Genomic DNA, 18,873 nt, shown 5'->3' with positions numbered 1-18,873 from the left:
CCAGGATTTCAAACCCCAAAACTAAATATGCGTGTTGACTTTGGCCCTACTGTACAGGCAAGCGCCGGTTTCAGCCGAGGCAGAAATGATGAAATGCGCTTCAAATGTGTTCATAAATAAGCAATAGAAATCCTTTCGAACCGGGCAATCATCTCAAAAGTTGATCACAGCGTGGAGGGAAGGATACAAACATATGAAAGACGCGCACAGTAAGAAATATGACTAACACAGAGCTGACCTGTTATCAGTTTCATTTGCTCGTCTGTCTGCGCAGGACGAGGGCACTAAGGAGCTTTGCACCGAGCTGCAGCACACTGGGAGCTTAGCTATATGTCAGAGAGAATAAATAAACCTGTGTTTGTGTTTTCTAAGCACCCCCCACCCTCCTCCTCCTCCTCCTCCTGCTCCACCACCACAGCCGCTGCCCCCAAACCCCCCACCCCACACACACACACACACACACACACACATTTACAACCAAGCTGTTGCTTTGAAGCACAGTCAGCTCCCGGAGAGATATCAGCTCGGAATATTAAATGAGCGAACACCATCACTCATTAAAAAGGGAAACATTTCATGAAACAAACCCGCTTTTGTATCAAGTGCTAACCAAGCCGACTCATAGCACGCACCATCCTCAGACGCTGAGAGAGAGAGACAGGAGGGAAGAGGGGAAGGGGGAGGAGACACGAACATGTGTGAGGAGGGGAGGGGAGGGTGGGGGGGTGGGGGGGAATCCGAGTTTGCCGAAAGTACAAGATAAAAATCCGAAAATAGAGCCGAAATCTCAGCCCTACTTTGATACTGTTGCGAAAGTCAATATTGAATCTTATAAACATTCAATACCTTGACTAAACGTGTTCTGTAAGCTGGAACTCCATTTCAGCATCACCTCTGGGGGGGGGGGGTGCATGTGTGGACAGCATGTGGATGGGGTTAAGTTAAAAGAGGAGCAGATGTAATAAGACTTTTTGATTCCATATTGACATTTTTAGACAAAAGTCAATACACAATATTTCATGGCGCCATTCAATCTCTCAAAATTAGAGCATTTTCAAGTCCAAATTTTATTAAGTTAAAGACTTTCCCCCAACAACTGGGTGAAAAGGGCTCTCAATGAGAATTTAGACTATAACGGGACAATAAAATTCCCCACTGATGCCCTTGCTAATGAAAATCTTTTAGGTGGCTCAGCAGCTCCTCAAGGTAGGGAAAACTCTGGGATATATTACGACTTTAATCCAAGAATGCATTTTCAAAAACCCCTGCTGCAAAAAAAAAAATCACTCATTCATTCATTCATTCATTCATTCATTCATTCATTTCTTAATCCATTCATTCACCACTACAATCCATTCCATTCCATTTTATTTTCCCACTTATTGCTAATCATGGTCATAGGGGGCTGGAGCCTATCCCAGCATGTACTGAGTGGAAGTCAGGGAAATACCACAGATAGGTTGCCAGTCAATTACAGAGCTCAATAATTAAGTGAATAAATAAAATGTGTCATGAAAATGAGAATTTCATGCTGCATGGCTGTTTTTATGTCGCTGGAGTCTGGGAGGAAAATCTATCCTATGGAGGTGGATGACGCTATGGACGGGCTGATATTAAATATGTAATAAAAAACACTGATAATGGCCCAGCATATAAGCAAAGTGATAGATATCGGTCTAGCCTGGCAAGACACGCCTCAGCCGGTTTTCGCAGACCCTCCCTTTCCTCTGAATTCTCTCTATTCTGGTTGGTAATTTCCACCTTTCATGCTTCAACCAGTCCCCAACAACAAGCAGCAGCACTGTCAGGACAGCAGGTGTGCAGCTACTGTACACGGAAAAGATGAAAAAAGTTATTGTGCAATAAGCCAGGATGCTTAGCTTCTTACATCTTCTACTTTTATCAGTGGTGTTTTCTTTTGTGGAGACTGATGCATGATGTCGGCTATTCGAATCTCACCTGATTGTAGCAATCGCCTTTGGCTAACAGCAAAATGCTCAACAGAAACATTTCCCCCAGAACAGTTTTGCAGTGTATTACACAGTTTAGGCGCTTTACAGTTTGTATTGGTTTAACAAGTACAAACACTTTACTTTTTTTTTTTTTCCTGACATAAGAACCAGCTTCAGCAAGGCCTTTCTCCTGGAGCTGTCTCCTGGAGAAAGGCCTGGCAACCGAGACTAACATCGGTCTAACCTGAGATTGCAGTCGACAGCGCTGCAAGCCCGCTGTTGACAGTGGACGGACGAGTCAGCACAAAATTCAACCGTCAGGAGTCAAGAAGGAACAGGATCAACCAGTCCTCCCTGTCTTGAACTGTATCCCAATCCATGTAAACCAGAGCCAGGAGTGAAATTTGTTGCCAGCGAGGACGAACACCCAAAGTTCCCCTTAAGTTGCAGCAAAACTGCCGGAGTGTATGTGGTAATATAACTTCAAATAAAGCACGGTAGTTAAGACATCATGGCTTTGATCAATATCACAATACTCTTTTCTCGTTTTCTTTTCTTCTCCATAACAATACATGTAAAGCTATGAGTTACAATTTTCAAATAATACTCCTCTCATGGCCAATTTCTAAATAAAATGCGCTTTTTTATTGTCAGCTCAGAAAGCACAATTATGTGTCACAATATCCCAAAATCACCACACCATTACTATGAGATTCTACAGTCATCGCCCAGACCTAACAGTGGCTCCTCTGTGGCACTGCGACCAAAGGCAAAACTGTGGATTTGTGTCACAACAGCTGTGGTTTTTACCTCAATATTTCCCCCTTAGCCTCAGTCCCAAGGTTCTTTACTGACTGGTTATCAGGAGTTGTGCTCTCCTTAATGGAAGCACATCAGCCCAGCTGCCTGCTGTAAATTGACTTGTTCAAGCAGTCACACAGGGGGGCGGGAGCTGCAGTGATCAGATCTGCTTTATTTTAAAGGCATACAGCTTTAGTGGGAAGATCAGGAATTATCCACTCTCTCAATCCCAGATCAACCCATGACTAAATGCCCCAATTGTAAACCCAGACACCATGAGCAAAGAATGCCATACTGTTTCTCATGTTAACTACCAAGCAGAAAATTCCACATGACTGTAAGTAACAGTAAATAGCGACATTAAAACGCAATCTTAACATGCTGTTCCTTTTACAAAATGGCACCAAAAAAAAATAAAAATACCTGGGGAAATGAATGCAGATGAAGAAATAAATATATTTTGCTTTTAACGGAAATGACTGATTAAGGGTAACTATAGTAACTGTGCACCAGAGGAGCAAGGAAGCAATGCAAGGAAACTCTCTAGAAGCTACTGGCAAGCAAAAACAGTATCACATGTGAAACACTGCAGCCTGTCAAAATCCCTCCAACATGTGAGATTATTTACTTTTTCTTCAGAGCAGATTTGCATCAATTTAGGAGCCGTTACGAGCCGATCCTCCAATTCTGGAACAGCCCTTTTTCACAAATGGCAAAGGAAATGTGGAACAAGTATTGTCGCTTATTAGCTACTTGAAAAAAAAAAACAAAACATGAATTTAACCACTTAATCTCTTGACAGGAATCAACTGGTTCAGAGGGGGGAAAAAAAAAAGAAAATCAACAGAGCACATTAATACCAAATCAGAAAAGGCGAGAGGCAAGGCTGGATCCTATTTTATCGATTTCCCGTTTTCTGTCTTTGCTGATTCTGTGATTTGAGTTAAAACAGAACAGAATTTCAAGGTTTTCAAGCAGAAAATTGCAGCTTGCAGCTTGCAGCTTGCAGACAAACGCGCACTCCACTCTGATCCAGCATGGCCACTGTCTAGTGTAAAGGCGGCACAGGAGCAAGAGGGGACACTGGAGTGGCGTCGTATCACAACACAAACCAAACGCCAGGATCAGAATGAGGACACTGCATATGATTCTGTGCTGTACGTTCTCACAAAAGCTATCTGGTAAGCTTAGAATGCCAATCTGGTAATCTTATTGGGACAAATATTACTTCTGGTATTTGACTAAAGTCCCAACCCGATAAAACAGGCTTATTTTGTGATGGGGGATCAGATCCAAACAATTTCATCATCTCAATGACATGCAGAAGCACTTGTAAGATGCTCGTGCTTGGGCTTTCTTAGATCCACTGGAGGCCTTAAAACACTTACTTATTCCTTATCATTAGCAAAATCCGATGCATCAAATACAGACTCCAAACAATCGGAGATGGGAACTTAATTTAACATTCACTCTGTAGTTAATACTATTTGTGCAGTCATCCACACGCAGAGAACACTCCATTTTGTCATAACCTTTCCATTATTTAGGTTCAGTGCTTATCAGCATGTTTTATTCATCTATTCAGTGATATGCTGCCTTTATGCCGAGACCACAGGGGTTGTAAATGTGCATTATGAAGAAAAAAGAGGGAAAAAAACAGAAAAATTGCCTCTAATTATATGAAAGTTAATGCAAATAATTACCTTTGAAAAGAGAAATCACCTAATTGTTTGAGAACGGCACCTAAAATGAATGAAAGGCCATTCCATTCCCAGAATTTAACAGACACAGAAGAATCTTCACTTTAAAGAGACATTTCATGCAGTGTTTTCAGAGGGATTTGCTAAAGAGCTGACAGCGGAACCACAAGGAGCTAAATGCTCAAAGAGAGAGAAGTTTGAGTGCCCAAGTGCCTCCATTAGTTCCTATGGCACATGCAAGGCTTAAGCTCCTGTCAGTTCCCCTCTAGCTGGTCTCCCAGGACTAGGAGCTCTCTCCCATCCATCACCTCAGCAGGGACCAAAGGGAGACTCCCCAGGGAACGAAGATCAGACCAATTTGCATTCACACTCTAACCATCAAGGCCCAACACTCCCATAATGACTCTCTCACTCTGAGTATATCAAAACTGTAGTCCAAATCAAATGCAATTTTCCACCGAATGGCAATTATAGTTTTCTTCAAAAGGAAGACAAAAAACGAGCAAAGTGAGAATGCTATTTATAAAAATGTTCCACATGGGCAGCAGTGTTCAAGCTGTGCGCCATCTTTGGGCTGAGGAGACGTTTGACTTTGGCTTCTGTAAGTGCTCAAGATCACACATCCATTCCAGAGCATTCCACGAACATATCTGGGATAGTCTCATGACCCCATGTCTATTCCACTGTGTCAAATAGTCAATTTGCTGGGCAATTAACCCTCAAGTGTCTACACAACAACATGGTCCATCAAAATGAGAGAGGAGACATCAGCCATGGTCCAAATCTCTTAGGGACACGTGTCATGATAATCAAAAATCAAACATACACGCTTAACACACAGTAATACACTAGATAATGCAACTCCATCCCTCTCTGTGTTAGGCTGTTAATAGAAAAGCTGTGTAGCTTACTCCCAGCTGTCTGTAAGCAACTCCTATAAAACATTCCACGAAATGACTGACAGAAGTGAGCAACAGGGGTCTCGAGCAAAATGATTTGTCGAGTTTGCACGCTGCCAAGTTATTACCAAGATTATATTTCAGAGCTACACAAATTCCTATTCCAAATAATAGTACATTCAAAGTTGATGCTCATCCATCATTCCGAGCTCATTTCCCAAATGTTTAATCCAACTAAGATGTGGATTTAAAGCTGGGAAATCTCCTTATCCCACCGCAGAGAATGATATCTATATGGGCACAAACACCACCAGGACCTGAGGATGGAGCCAAGCCACAAACAGCCACCTGGTTGCTAACTCAATTCACACTCAATTAAACATCTGTCTGGAATACAGGAGAGGCCAAGCTCCAATCTAAGGAGGCAGGAACCTAACTATTATTATTCACAGATCTAATATTCTGACTGTTCCCTTTAGCTGATTGTCTATTGGTGAGCAGGTCTAAATATTTCTCAATGTTTATTTATGAATCTGACGCTCTTGTGTTGTCTGCAAGTGGCCATTACTATGACATGCACAAATGGTTTTCCCTGGTGGACAATTGTAATAGGGTTTGCTGTTTCTTGCATTTGTCAGAGCCATTTCCATTTGTTTGTGCTTGGATAATGAGGATAGAGGCTGAAACATGCTGTATAGCAATTAGGCCATCAAAGACAGTGGGCATTTATGGCCACACCCTTTAACCTCAGGGTGAAAGATCAAATTCTTGCTTTTGCATGTCAAAAGAAATGAGTCCAAATAACAACTGACAAAAAAAAGTTTTACGAGCCCTTCCCTCTATTAATGTGTCTTAAGATGTGAGTTATTAAGTCGGTGTGGTTTTAAATAAACTGAGGCATTTAACAAAGAAAATAACAGCAATGGATCCTGCGTTGTTTAATTAGGCTTGGGAGCCATCTCCTGCATTACTTAAACAAGACATTTCCAGGACGCTTTAGGTGAAATTTTGAGACATTTTCCACTCCCCTTGATTGAACAGCTTCAAAAGATTTCCAACATGAATCCCAAGGGAACCAGTTAATCCTGATCTTCTCCACAAGCAAAGGGATCATCTCAATGTAAATCAGACAGGGCTTTTGATCAAAGTATTCAATCAGTCTTAAACACGTGATGCCATAAGGAGCCGCGAGATGAACAAGGTCAACATCTTGGTTGTTCGTGAGCTTAGAGGAGTTGAGAAAAAAGGAACAGTCCTGATATTGAGAAAATATTAGACTATGAAAGGGCACTCGCAAAATAATCCATGTTAAAAGGTGATAACACTGCTGACTATCACAGGACTCTGTAGGGATATGCAAGGTCTCTCAGAGAGAATAACATTAGCACTGCTCAAAATATGACCTGACATTTCCTCACCACATTTCACCTTGTTTCATTCCTCCCCTAAACTAGAGGCGCCACAAAGTAATTTACTTGTCCATGATGTAAACAAACCAGTTAAGTTTCGAGTAAGCTCAGTTAGCCTAAAACCCTCTGCATAATGGATCTATGTCTGGTGCTGCAACTCACTTGCCCAGACAGGATTAGTTTACCAAAGCTACACACAGGCACAGACACAGCCACGCGCACGCGCATGCTCGCACGCACGCACACACTCACTCACACGCACACACAAATACACACAAATACAAATTATTGTGCTGGTGTTTTTCTCTGTGTGTGCTGGCTTGCTTTGTTTCCCAATTAGAAAGGAGGTTGAAGATGATGAAGCTCCATTCAATATCCGTCAAAAAACACACAATGCAACACAAGAGAGATTAACAGGCATGTGTTCATATAATTAGGCCCACTGTGAGCAGCCTTAATGTCAGGATGATCGATGTCAAACAACCACTCCTCCATCTATCAACTAGTAATGCAATCGCTTTAAAATAATCTATCTGGCTTTCAGGAGAATCATTCACAGCATGGTCAGCCAGTCATTTGACAGAAAAACATCATACCCGGAATAAGAATTTGCACTTCTTTTTAGAATATCACCGTGAGGGAATATGAAAATGACGAAGGCCTATGGGTTGCATACATAATTTAAAATACATGGTTCTGACAGTAAGTGGTTGCGCCTGTAATGAGTTTTTGACTTGTAGGCCTAATTGCTCTATTGATCCACTAATTCTTCATAACAGCCAACTATTACACAGTAGAGCTGACAATAACAAGGCTTCTTATTATTCAGGGTCACTCTGTGGCTACAAGTAGCCCATTATAAGGTACAATAGGCTATTGGGAAACTTGGGGAATACTTCTATGCCTGGCCACCATAGTTCGTGCATATCGCCATCTGCCTGCTATCTTAGTAAGTTCATTATTTTACAGTCAAGTAAGTATTCCGCAACCGAGTCAAGAGGGCTGCATTTTGGCGAGAGAAAATAGTCTGCACATTTCTTTCACACATTCACACATTCCATTGTAAAAAATAAAACAGGCAGTTAAATCGATCCGTCAATGCATACATCGAGCAGGTCGGTGCTATGGCATAACAGGACACATACACACAGGGCAGGGAGGTATTAATCAATACAGTGCAGAGATCTCTGACAATCCCCTATTAAACTATACATGTATGCGGCTTACCTTGGATGTGCAGAGCCAGCAGGAGTATCCATACACCCACACACATCGCCATGGCACCTCAACTATCCGGATCTTCTCTGATAACCTGAGAGTGGATGGATAAGGCTCACTCCAGACGACAAAGACCAAGCATGCAACTTCTGCAAATCCCCAGTCGGCCCTTAACTATATGCAGTCTACCCCCCTCGTTGACGACAAGTAGGCTACTTTGAAAAAACTAGGGGTTCGGTGCGCTCCTCCGTGGTAAAGCATCAATTTTGCGTCTGCGGCGATTCCTTGTGCAGAGTTTGGACAAAAGTAACCTGGTCGGCTCCCCCAGATGAGATCCAAGCGGCTGTAAATTTGCGCACGCTGCCGGCTATACGCGATCGGCGATGCGGTCTGTTCAGAAACAGCAGGAAAGGCAAGGAAAGAGAGGTGGGTTATTATTAAAGGCTCTCTTGTAGTTTAACCATCTATCCTTCTTGCTCCATCCACCGCTGCGGCTGCAGAACTCTCTCTCCCCCCACCTCCAGTATTGTGGATCAGAGGTAAAGTGGGCGGGAGGTCCTCGATCGATGCTGCGCTGGGAAGTTTCCAACACTGATAGAGAGTTCCTCTGGAGAAATTTCGCCTCTCCCGCAGAACTAAACGTCTGCAAATTTGTCCCAGCGCCTAACAGATAATTCTGTTGGCACCGTTGTTGTTTTACCCCGTAGTTCCTCCAAGTTCCCGTCCCCCCCTCTGCAGCCACGGCCAGCTGGATAGATTAGTAGACAAGGCCGGTCAAGTTGTTGTAACTCTTCGGGAATAGTGAGATGCCCCGCTTCCTTTTTTTGGTGGTATAATACAATGTAGCGTTATCCCGCTATGCGCACCGCCCCGCTGATCTGCCACCACAGTGTCTTGCTGACTATCGCTGACGCTGGGAGAGATCAGAATCGGGTGACGTCGGAGCAGGGCGGAGCCTGGGCTGTCCTGCAAGGCTAAAGCATTGCCTGTGCAGTACTAGCAGCCTGATGGGCCGAGGCAGGCTCCCAAACTTTTTCACGTCAAAGCGCCTCTCTGATAGCCAGGCGTTCAGCAGACTGGGTGTGAAGGGAGCCCCATTTTTTGGAGATAAGATTGGGTGGAGAGGTTGGAAGAAGGAAATTATCGTATAATGCAAAAGTAGGGTCCTGATATATTATCACAGTGTGCTGAGTTAAATAACGATGAAATTATACCACTGCTTGGAAGCCCTTCAGGGACTTCTGGAGCTCCCTGGAGGACAAGCAGTGAAATTTATGATCAAATTTGCCATCTTTACATTATATATTCTCCCACTGTACCAAGTGAAATGGTAGTGGATTTTAATGATTCCTCATATGCTGATGAACATTTACATTAATGGACTGTGGTAACCTTTATTGAGTAAAATAATGGTGAAATTAACCTATTCAATATAAACTGCTTGAGATCTCTGGCAACCTGTTCAGGGACCCTTGGAGGTCCACAGACTCCACTTTGAGAACCATTGGTCTATAGCTGATGAGGGGGCTAATCAAAAAATATATTTTCTCTCATGATGTTACCCTCTATTGAATTAAATAATACTGAAATTACACTCCTCTGCATTTCTGGGAACCTTCTGGGACTCCTTCAAGGACCCATGCAGCTCCCTGGATACCACTTTGAGTGCCACTGCTCTGTAGCTGGGAGGGGGCAATGAAGTCTATCATTAAAATATTCAAGCACAAAAATTCCCTTAATATTGCAACTTGAATGAGATAATACAGAAACTCAGTTATTCCTCACATATGGGGAGTCTGGGGACTCCCTGGAACCCTCTCAAGGAGCCTTAGGGGTCTTGAGACCCCACTTTGGAACCACTAGCCTCAGCTTCCCTGCACAGACTAATCACAGTATTGAAGTTTGCATTCAGGGGAAATCCAGGCCTATCACATTTCCAGTATTAAATTAGTTGGCATTAATTTTTAACGTTATATATTAATAGACTATTAGGGGGAATTTCCCTAAATTTAACTGTCTAAACTCAATATGTCTAATATAAATCCATTACATGCCTGACCTACTGTATATCTAATCTCATATCTAAGATAAGCGTATCTAAAATGCATTTCAAATAAATACAACCTACATTTACATTTGTGACCAATTTTTGTATTATCTGAAAATCTGTAAAACATATCCTGAAGTATATGATAACAGTCACAGAACGAAGAACAACTACAATTCAATTAAATTAATATCACTGCCTTGGTTAGCCCAGCATTTTCTAGTGTGAGTATGTGTGTGTGCGTGTGTGTGAATGTGTGTGTGTGAGGGAGTGAGAGAGAGAGAGAGAGAGAGAGAGAGAGAGAGGGAGGGGGCATGGTGTCGTCTTCATTATGCCTCAGCAGTGAACTGAACTGAACAACTTTACCTAAATCCCCCTTCCTCCCACCTCACTCCTTTATTCCCTTCAGCCCCTTCATCCTTTCTCAAAAACAACAAAGCAAGATTAGGGCTGCTAGGGTCCCAGCTAAAATGAATGGGAGGATGAATGTGATAAGACTTCCCTCTTGTGGACATTAGGTCTTCAGATAATTACTGCAGAGCGGGACTGACACGCTTCATACCTCCTTTTGATCAGAGTAGATGACATAATCTGGAGTAACAGCAGTTTACTTACAGGTATGCATGTGATCACAATACTGTCTGCGGTCAGGATCTGCCCGATGCTGTCAGGTTTTGTCAGCTCTCAGCTGTCGCATTGCTGAATTATCTGCTGAACTGCATGAGAAATTACCTGGCATGACAGGAGAACACTTTGCCGCTTGGTAACCAGGGTCAGTGTGTAGTGTTTGGGGCGCTGCACCATATATGATATATTACGAAAAAGGAAAAGCACAATCAAGGTGCTGAAATATAGATTTTTTTTTTAAAAGTGATGGATGTGCAGTTAATGAACATGCTTACTGTTGCACGCAGTGGATCCAGACCAGTGCAGTGCTGCTGGTAGCATACAGATTACCTCGAGAATCGACATTTTGAATTCTCAAATGCTCAGCTGAAAAAAAAAACACTGCTGGAAATTCTACATGCTTATCCCAAAGCAATGGTCTTTGCAAAATGAAATTGTGTCAACAGCATGGACTGTGTTTTGGCTAAAGTGTATTACTGCCCATTGACAGGCCCAAATGGGAAGGGGAAATTCATAGAGTATCATGCAAGATAGCGAGAGTATTTCCAGGGCTATGAATTAAATATGCCGTGTGAATTAACTACAGCAATATTACACCACATCTTACCGTTTCAGAAAACCGCTTTACTTCATAAACCTTGAGAAAGATCAGTGCAGCACTAGCCTCAGTGTATGATTAGTATGTAGCAGTTTGAATCCACACATAGAAATAGGAACAAGAGGAATAAGGAAAATAAGAAAAAAAAAAAAAAAACTCTGCGCTTCAAGAACAACTGCTGCAGTCTTGAGGTGCTGTTGAGCAAGGCCCTGTACCGCCAGTTGCTCTAGAGGATGTGCTCTATGGTTACTGGGAGTTCTATTAACCATTTCCCAGATAAAGATGCATATAACTGTGTGAGTATGAAAATGATGGATGATGGAAAAAAGAGCCTGCAGGCTGAGCCAAACTTCCCTTGATAGATAAAGTTTAAAAAAAAAAAAAAACCTCATGATTTGTCCCTTGTCTTTGGTGCATTAACTCTCATGCCCCTTTTATCGAGCGTTGTAGGTGGTAATTGACTTACTGGCCAGCCGATGTAATTTGATACACTCTGTCTAAACTACAGCTTGTGCTGAGGTATCGTTTGAAATTTTGATTCAAATGAAATGAAGCTTGAGTGCTTTAGGCTATGCAAGGCAGGAGCCACTGTGAAGACTCAGTGGGAGGAAACTACTGCATAGTGAATATTTAATATTTAGGATGTCGTAAGAAAAAGTAATTCTGAGATGGAGCATGGCTAACTCACAGAAAGCAAGCACATTCAAAATAACATGAAGAATTTTCTCATTTATGTATTGCTGTCGAATAAATGGTGACAGTGCATTTCAGTGCTGGCAAAAAATTCAGTTGATTATTTGTTGATGACAAAAATGAGAGATGAAAGCTATTTGACAGTAAAACATTACGGGTTATTGTAAATGATCTGTTGGTCGTTGTTAAATTAAGGATACTGTGTTTATAGGTTTGATTGAAGGCTGGATATCTACAAGATTATGATGGTAATGATGAGGATACAGAACACAACATCACATGAGGCAGAGGCACTTTACAACTCAATGCAAAAATTAAACAGTAACTATCAACAGCATGTTTAATCAGCCTTGAAACAAAAAAAAATCCCTGCGGTTTCTTGCAATAACAATACATTTGCTCACACTTATGAGAACTGTTTTTTATTATGCGACCTTTTCTTCTTACTATGGGATGTACTCCAATTATAATGTTTTTTTTTTTTTTTCATTGTTATGAGATCTCTTTCATTACTGTAAGGAAATGATCACTAGGCTGAAGTTGGTTTCTAGTTCAGAGCTTCTTATTCACATATGAATGGGAAATTTGTTTCAAATACGCAGATTTCACTACAGCTATAGAATAACATATTTAACACAATTCAGTTAGACTGTTACAAAGCATGACATGGATAGTGACTGTAATCCTAGCAGTATTTTCAGAATTGTGACATTATTTGGACCACTGATGCATAAAACTGATTTATAACACAAGATATCTGTCATATCGGTGACCCAGCATAAAATGTCACAAACTTGCATTTGTGAGCACAAAAATAAGTTTGGCAAAGTGCTGATGGGCAAAACAGAATCCAGGTTTCCAGCAGTCAAAAACAGCATGAAATCTGCATTGGGCCAGACTCAAGTCAACCTCCCCAGAGAGAAGACATCTCTTTTGATCCAAAAAGTGGTGTAGTTTGCCTGGCCCAAAAAGCATTTACTACAGGAGTCCAAGCCCTAAGGAAACAGCTTACAGTTATCCACATTACCAAAAAGACTGACCTAAGCTATGCCTTGTATCCTTGACAATAACAACCTTTGAAAAAAAATATTCAAATCTTACTTACTTTATCTTACACCAAAATAAAACTTGATCCTCTGCAGTTTGCCAATCAGGCCAAGAAGGGGGTAGATAATGCAAAAAATACAGCACTGAGAGTAATCTGAACACAGGACCTAAACAACAAATACATCATCAGGCTGGTGTTTGCTAATTTTGTCTTGCCTTTATACCATCCAACCATATATTTTATCAAATTACAGTAGATGGTAACCTCTTAACCATGGTGATCAAAAACCTAGATCGCCACAAGCCCCTTAAGCCCATAGCTCTGTACGGACAGTAGCAAATATCCAAATTACTGTATTGACTAAATTTTTAGACAATACAGTGGAACTCTCACTGCCGGCTGTTGATTAATTTATGGCATATTGTGATATTTGAACCTGGCCTTTGAAATTTTATGAAATTTTATGAAATAAACACAATATCTGCTGATAACTTTTTCCATGCAGTTTCTGCATGGAAAAAGTCCAATAAATATGTTGCCCCTTCATGAAAGGCTTCAAATCCAGCACTGAGACAGTGGAAAGTAAAAGTGTTTCAATCAGTGTAATGGATGGGTGGTTGTATCTGCCACCCAGCTCATGCAAAGAGGTTTATTTTTCTGTGACAGAAGCGAAGGTGTGTCTCATTAAACTATGACCAAAAGCCTGACCATAACCTGAGACAAAACTGATTTACTTTCCTAAACTGCACCATGAAAAGGTTACTCACCTTTTTCTGTGGCGAAAAAGAGAAAATGGCATGTCTAATATGTGCTATTGTCACATAATCCAATTCTCAGCATTGTCACATAATTCAATTTGTGATGGAGGACTGTAATATGCACAGAATTCATGTCCACTACACATTATCTATATTTCAGAGTTTGAGACTATCACACAAAATATTATAAAGGCTGAGCTTAATAATTCATCCACAGACACACTGAGGGGAAAAACAACAACAACTAAAGAATTCATTATTGATTTTTAAAGAACAGCTACAAACTACTTCCAGTCAGTTATTCATGGGGAACCAGTGGCCATTATCGACACTTGCGAATACCTTGGGACGGTCTTTGACGACAAGGTCTCATTGATATAAAACACAGACAGCATAATAAAGACAAGTTAGAAAAGACTACACTGTGTGAGGCAATGGATCTCCTTTGGAGTGACCAAAAAAGTTTTCATTGACAGCTCTGTATAGTATCTTTTATTTTTATTAGGGGGGTCTAACAATATATGTATTGAACTGTTCTGCATGAGGTCTTCGGCTCGATATGCATCACAAAACAAAATAATATTGTCAATGCCATTTTTTTTTTTCAATGTTCTCTGTGCTACTCATGGATGTATAAAGAGAACAGAGTCACTGTGCCCAACAAGGCAGCCAGCACGACACAGCAGGCAACATGCTGTCTGCTCCTCCCATTCCCAAAGAAAAACACTCCAGCGCAGCTCCAGTGAGGCACGCTGAGAGGCTAAGCTAAGCTATGCTGGCTCGTTGCAATATGGCATGTAAAGCCAGTACCATACCACAGATCTTCCAGTAACCAACAGGTCTGGTGTTTGGAGCCACTATGGTTTTCCTCGAAATTATGAGGTGATACTAAGAGAGTGGTAGATCACCCCAAAACAGCCCAGTGTGTCAGCAGGTGGAGCTGAACAAAGACAAGGAGCAACACATACACTATAAACTACATGATATGGACAAAAGTATTGGGCCAGCTACACGACATATACAGGAGCTTTTATGACATCCCAATCTTAGTCCATAGGCATTAATATGGAGTTGGGCATCCACTCTTCTGGGAGGCTTTCTACCAGATGTTGGAGTGTGTCTGTGGGAATATTTTGCCCGTTCATCCAGAAGAGCATTTGTGAGGTCAGACTCTGATGTTGGACCAGAGGGCTCGCTGTCTCTGTTCTAGTTGATCCCAACGGTGTTGGATGGGGTTGAGGTCGGGGCTCTGTGAAGGCCAGTCAAGTTCTTCTACACCAAACTCACCGAACCATGCCTTTATGGAGCTGCTTTGTGCACTGGAGCACAGTCATAGAACAGAAAAGGAGAACAAAAAATTGTTCCCACAAAGTTGGAAGCATACAATTGTCCAAAAAGTCTTGGTGAGCTGAAGCATTGAGATTTCCCTTCACTGGAACTGATGGGTTGAGGCCGAGCCCAGAAAACAACAACCCGTTACACAGCGTTATCCCTCCTTCACCAAACTTTACTGTCGGCACAATGTAGTCAAGCAGGGAACCCAGACTCGTCCATCAGACCGCCAGATAGAGAAGTGTGATTGGTCGCTCCACAGAACGTTTCCACCGCTCCAGAGTCCGGCGGCGGCGTGCTTTACACCGCTCCATCCGATGCTTGGCGTCGTACTCAGTGATGTGAGGCTTGCGTGCAGCTGCTCAGCCATGGAAACCCATGTCATGAAGCTCCTGGTGCTCAGTTTCTGTGCTGATGTTGATGCCAGAGGAGGTTTGGAGCTCTGCAGTTACTGAGGCGGCAGAGCGTCGGCCACTTTTACGCACTATGAGCCTCAGTGCTTGGTGACCTTGCTCTATAACTTTACGTGGTGCTGCCCCCTGGTGGCTGATTCGCTGTGGTTCCTAAACGTTTCCACTTCGAAATAATACCACTTACAGTTGATCGTGGAATATCTAGGAGGGAAGACATTTCACTAAATGACTTGTTGTAATGGTGGCATCCTATTACATTACTATTACAGCACCACGCTGGAATTCAGTGAGCTCTTTAGAACGAGCCGTTCTTTCACAAATGTGTGTAAAAGCAGATTGCATGGCTAGCTGCTGGATTTTATACACGTGTGGAAATGTTGGTCTGATAACCAACAGCAACGTAGGAGCATACAAGGAGGTTGAGATACTGTCTGCATGGTGCAAATAAAATCACACAAAGAAAACTCAGGAAATAGTTTTGGACTAAAGGGAAATCACTCCTAGCTGTGAATTGATGGAGTGGGGGTCAAGAGGGTCACTAACTTTAAATTCCACATCTCTAACGACCTGACCTGGAGCCTAAATGCCACCAGCCTGATCAAAAAGGCCCAGAAGCATCTGTTTTTCCTGAGCACTGAAACACTGAAAAGGAATATACTTCCAAGAGAGGTGCTCATCAATTTGCACCACTGCAACATCGAAAGCATCCTCGCTGATGACTGTACAATCTGGTATTCCAGCTGTACTGCTGCTGAAAGGAAAAGCCTGCCCAGGGTAGTTAAAACAGCCCAGTGGATTGTCGGCTCCCCACTTCAACACCTAAGCAACGAACATCCACCAGAGCCGTCTCCATAAGTGGGCCTCCTGCATGCTCAGAGACACAGCACACCCTGGACACTGCCTTTTTAGCAGGCGCCCATTACACAGACTGAGAACAATAGGAACAAGAACAAACAGACTGAAGAACCCCACCACCACCACAAACATTACGAACACACAGACGTGTAATATTAGCATTCAACAGTAGCATCTATTTATTTATTTATTTATTTTACCCTGACTATTTTTTATTATTATAGATAGATAGATAGATAGATAGATAGATATGTCTTTTTAATGCTGCTATTGGAGTGGATTGTACCAATTTAAGTTTCATTATATTTTATTACACAATCACAGTAAATTATCTATCTATCTGGGAATGAATTCATTGATTAAGAGGTGTGTCCCAGTACTTTGGTCCATATAGTATCACGGCAGCATTTCAGCAGGTGCAGCTGTTCCCAACTGATTAAAACAGAGCAAAAGAAATCACCGCGGCGACTGGTACATTTATAGCCGTGGATGTGAGAGCCCGCTCTGTAGGCTTTCACAACATGCTTACTGCCACCGAGCCCCAGAGCATCATTCCTTCACGAGCCCATTTCAGCCAGACTATAATTCCTGCTTTGTACAAAAAAACAATAGCCTGAATAGAGAATGAATTGTCCAAAGCAGCTGCTGTTGCTCCTTCTGCAGACAGCTGGACACCAAGGGCAACACAAAGCAGGCTAACTGTAAGGACACATTGCATTACTGCTGAATGAAATTGTTTAATTCACTCTGCACTTCATGCAGTTTGTCAGAAGTAAACCTGGTAATCTGTCCTTTCCTGTCTTTTTTGTAATGAGATGTGTGTATTTTATGCATTGTTTTTAATGTAGTTTGTATATTTGATTGTGTTTTCTAGTTGCCTTATGTGAAATAAATAACATTAAATTGACTTGAATTGAACTGACTTGGCTTGAATTGAATTAAATTGATTGGAATTGACTGGAACTGCATTGAACCCGTAAACGGCCTCTGTCAGTTTGTTCACTTCACCATTACTGGAGAATTTTAATATTCCAGGCTGAAATGAATGCTATCTAACAGTTACTTGCAGTCAAGGACATGAATTCACAGCCTGTAGTCAAAATGTTAGTGGGTGAGTATTTCAGATAGGCCTATTGGGCCACTGTTTCGAGGTCAAAATCATTTTGGGCTAGCCTAGAAACTCTGAAAACAGACTTGGACCCATCAATCAGGGGTCAAAAATATTTTAAGCAATAGAAATCTGAGCTAAAAAAAAAATACAAGCTCTCAGTATTACTACACTCGTTTCTCAAAATGATGTTAAAAGGGATTTTTTTTTTATTACAAGAAAATATTCAATTATTGTAAGAAAAGACCATTGTTGTGTGAACACCTGGTAATATTTTTTGTAGCTGAATACATACACGGCTGCAGCTTCCATTGCCTCAACTAATGACAAATACAAATGAGAAATACAAGCTGGGTATGAAGCTGGGTACTGAGCAGGCATTTGTTTCCTTCAGTGGTCTTGGAAGCTCAGAAAGCAATATTTCATGAGCAATTTTTTCACAAAAACTACAGTATGTCAAATTAGCATAATTGTTCTGCAAATTTTATTCAATCCACTGTTAAGACACTTCAGACAACTGTTGTGTACGAGTATATTCAAAGATAGTTTTTTTTTTTTTTTTCATATGAGGCATGGCACAAACCTTAGAGATACCTAGTTTTAGAGAAAGATCCTCGCTAGTTTTAACGCCACCACCTCAACCACATTGTTGACATTAGCATCAATCTACTTGTATCAAATGGCATAATTTCTGGTATTTAACTCTATAAAGCCATTTGTATCATATATGATACACGTTATCAATTAACACATTCCGTTTTCAGTTTAATCAATACTTGACCAAAATACTGTTGTATACCTTTGGACACTTCCCCTGTTCACCCTGGACCATTGGCACTTCAACTACTGTCATATATGATACAACAGAAAAATCATATAAAGACATACACTACTCACAAAAAGTTAGGGATATTCGGCTTTCGGGTGAAATTTCAGGATGAACCTAAAATGCATTCTAACCTTTACAGGTGAACTTAATGTGACCTTCTGTAAACTTTTGAATGCACATGTCCAACTGTTCAATGTTTCAGTACTTTTTGCACAAGTTGCTGTTCTCTAACAAGGAGTTTAACGGCAAAATTCACATCAGGTGTTTGATGCTCCAGCTCATGGAGGTCGTATCATTAGGGAACGGCTGCTGGAGACTGGGGTACCTCAAATGGAGTGGCCTGCACTTTCTCCAGACCTGAATCCCATAGAAAACCTATGGGATCAGCTGAGTCGCCGTGTAGAGGCTCGGAGCTCTGTACCCCAGAACCTCAATGTCCTGAGGGCCGCCCTTCAAGAAGAGTGGGATGCCATGCCTCAGCAGACAATAAGTCGACTTGTGAACAGCATGAGACGTCGTTGTCCAGCTGTAATTGATGCTCAAGGGCACATGACAAGTTATAGACACTGACATTTTTTGTTGTGGT

The 18,873-nt window shown here is 41.7% G+C and overlaps 1 protein-coding gene across 6 annotated transcripts in view; it reads right to left on the bottom strand.

The window, feature by feature from the left end:
* nectin1b (nectin cell adhesion molecule 1b) overlaps positions 1–8,875 on the bottom strand; it is a 165,810-nt gene extending 156,935 nt beyond the window's left edge. For all 6 annotated transcript variants that reach the window (XM_030066809.1, XM_030066813.1, XM_030066810.1 and 3 more), the window contains exon 1: positions 7,989–8,875. In XM_030066809.1, coding sequence (XP_029922669.1) covers positions 7,989–8,040 — 52 coding nt within the window. In that variant the 5' untranslated portion in view covers positions 8,041–8,875. The remainder of the gene's footprint in view (positions 1–7,988) is intronic.
* Between the last annotated feature and the right edge of the window lie 9,998 nt (positions 8,876–18,873).

Source organism: Myripristis murdjan, chromosome 13 (assembly GCF_902150065.1).
Source record: "Myripristis murdjan chromosome 13, fMyrMur1.1, whole genome shotgun sequence".
Classification (NCBI taxonomy): domain Eukaryota; kingdom Metazoa; phylum Chordata; class Actinopteri; order Holocentriformes; family Holocentridae; genus Myripristis; species Myripristis murdjan.
Note: the sequence above shows the minus strand (reverse complement) of the source record. Positions and strands in the feature narration are given on the sequence as shown.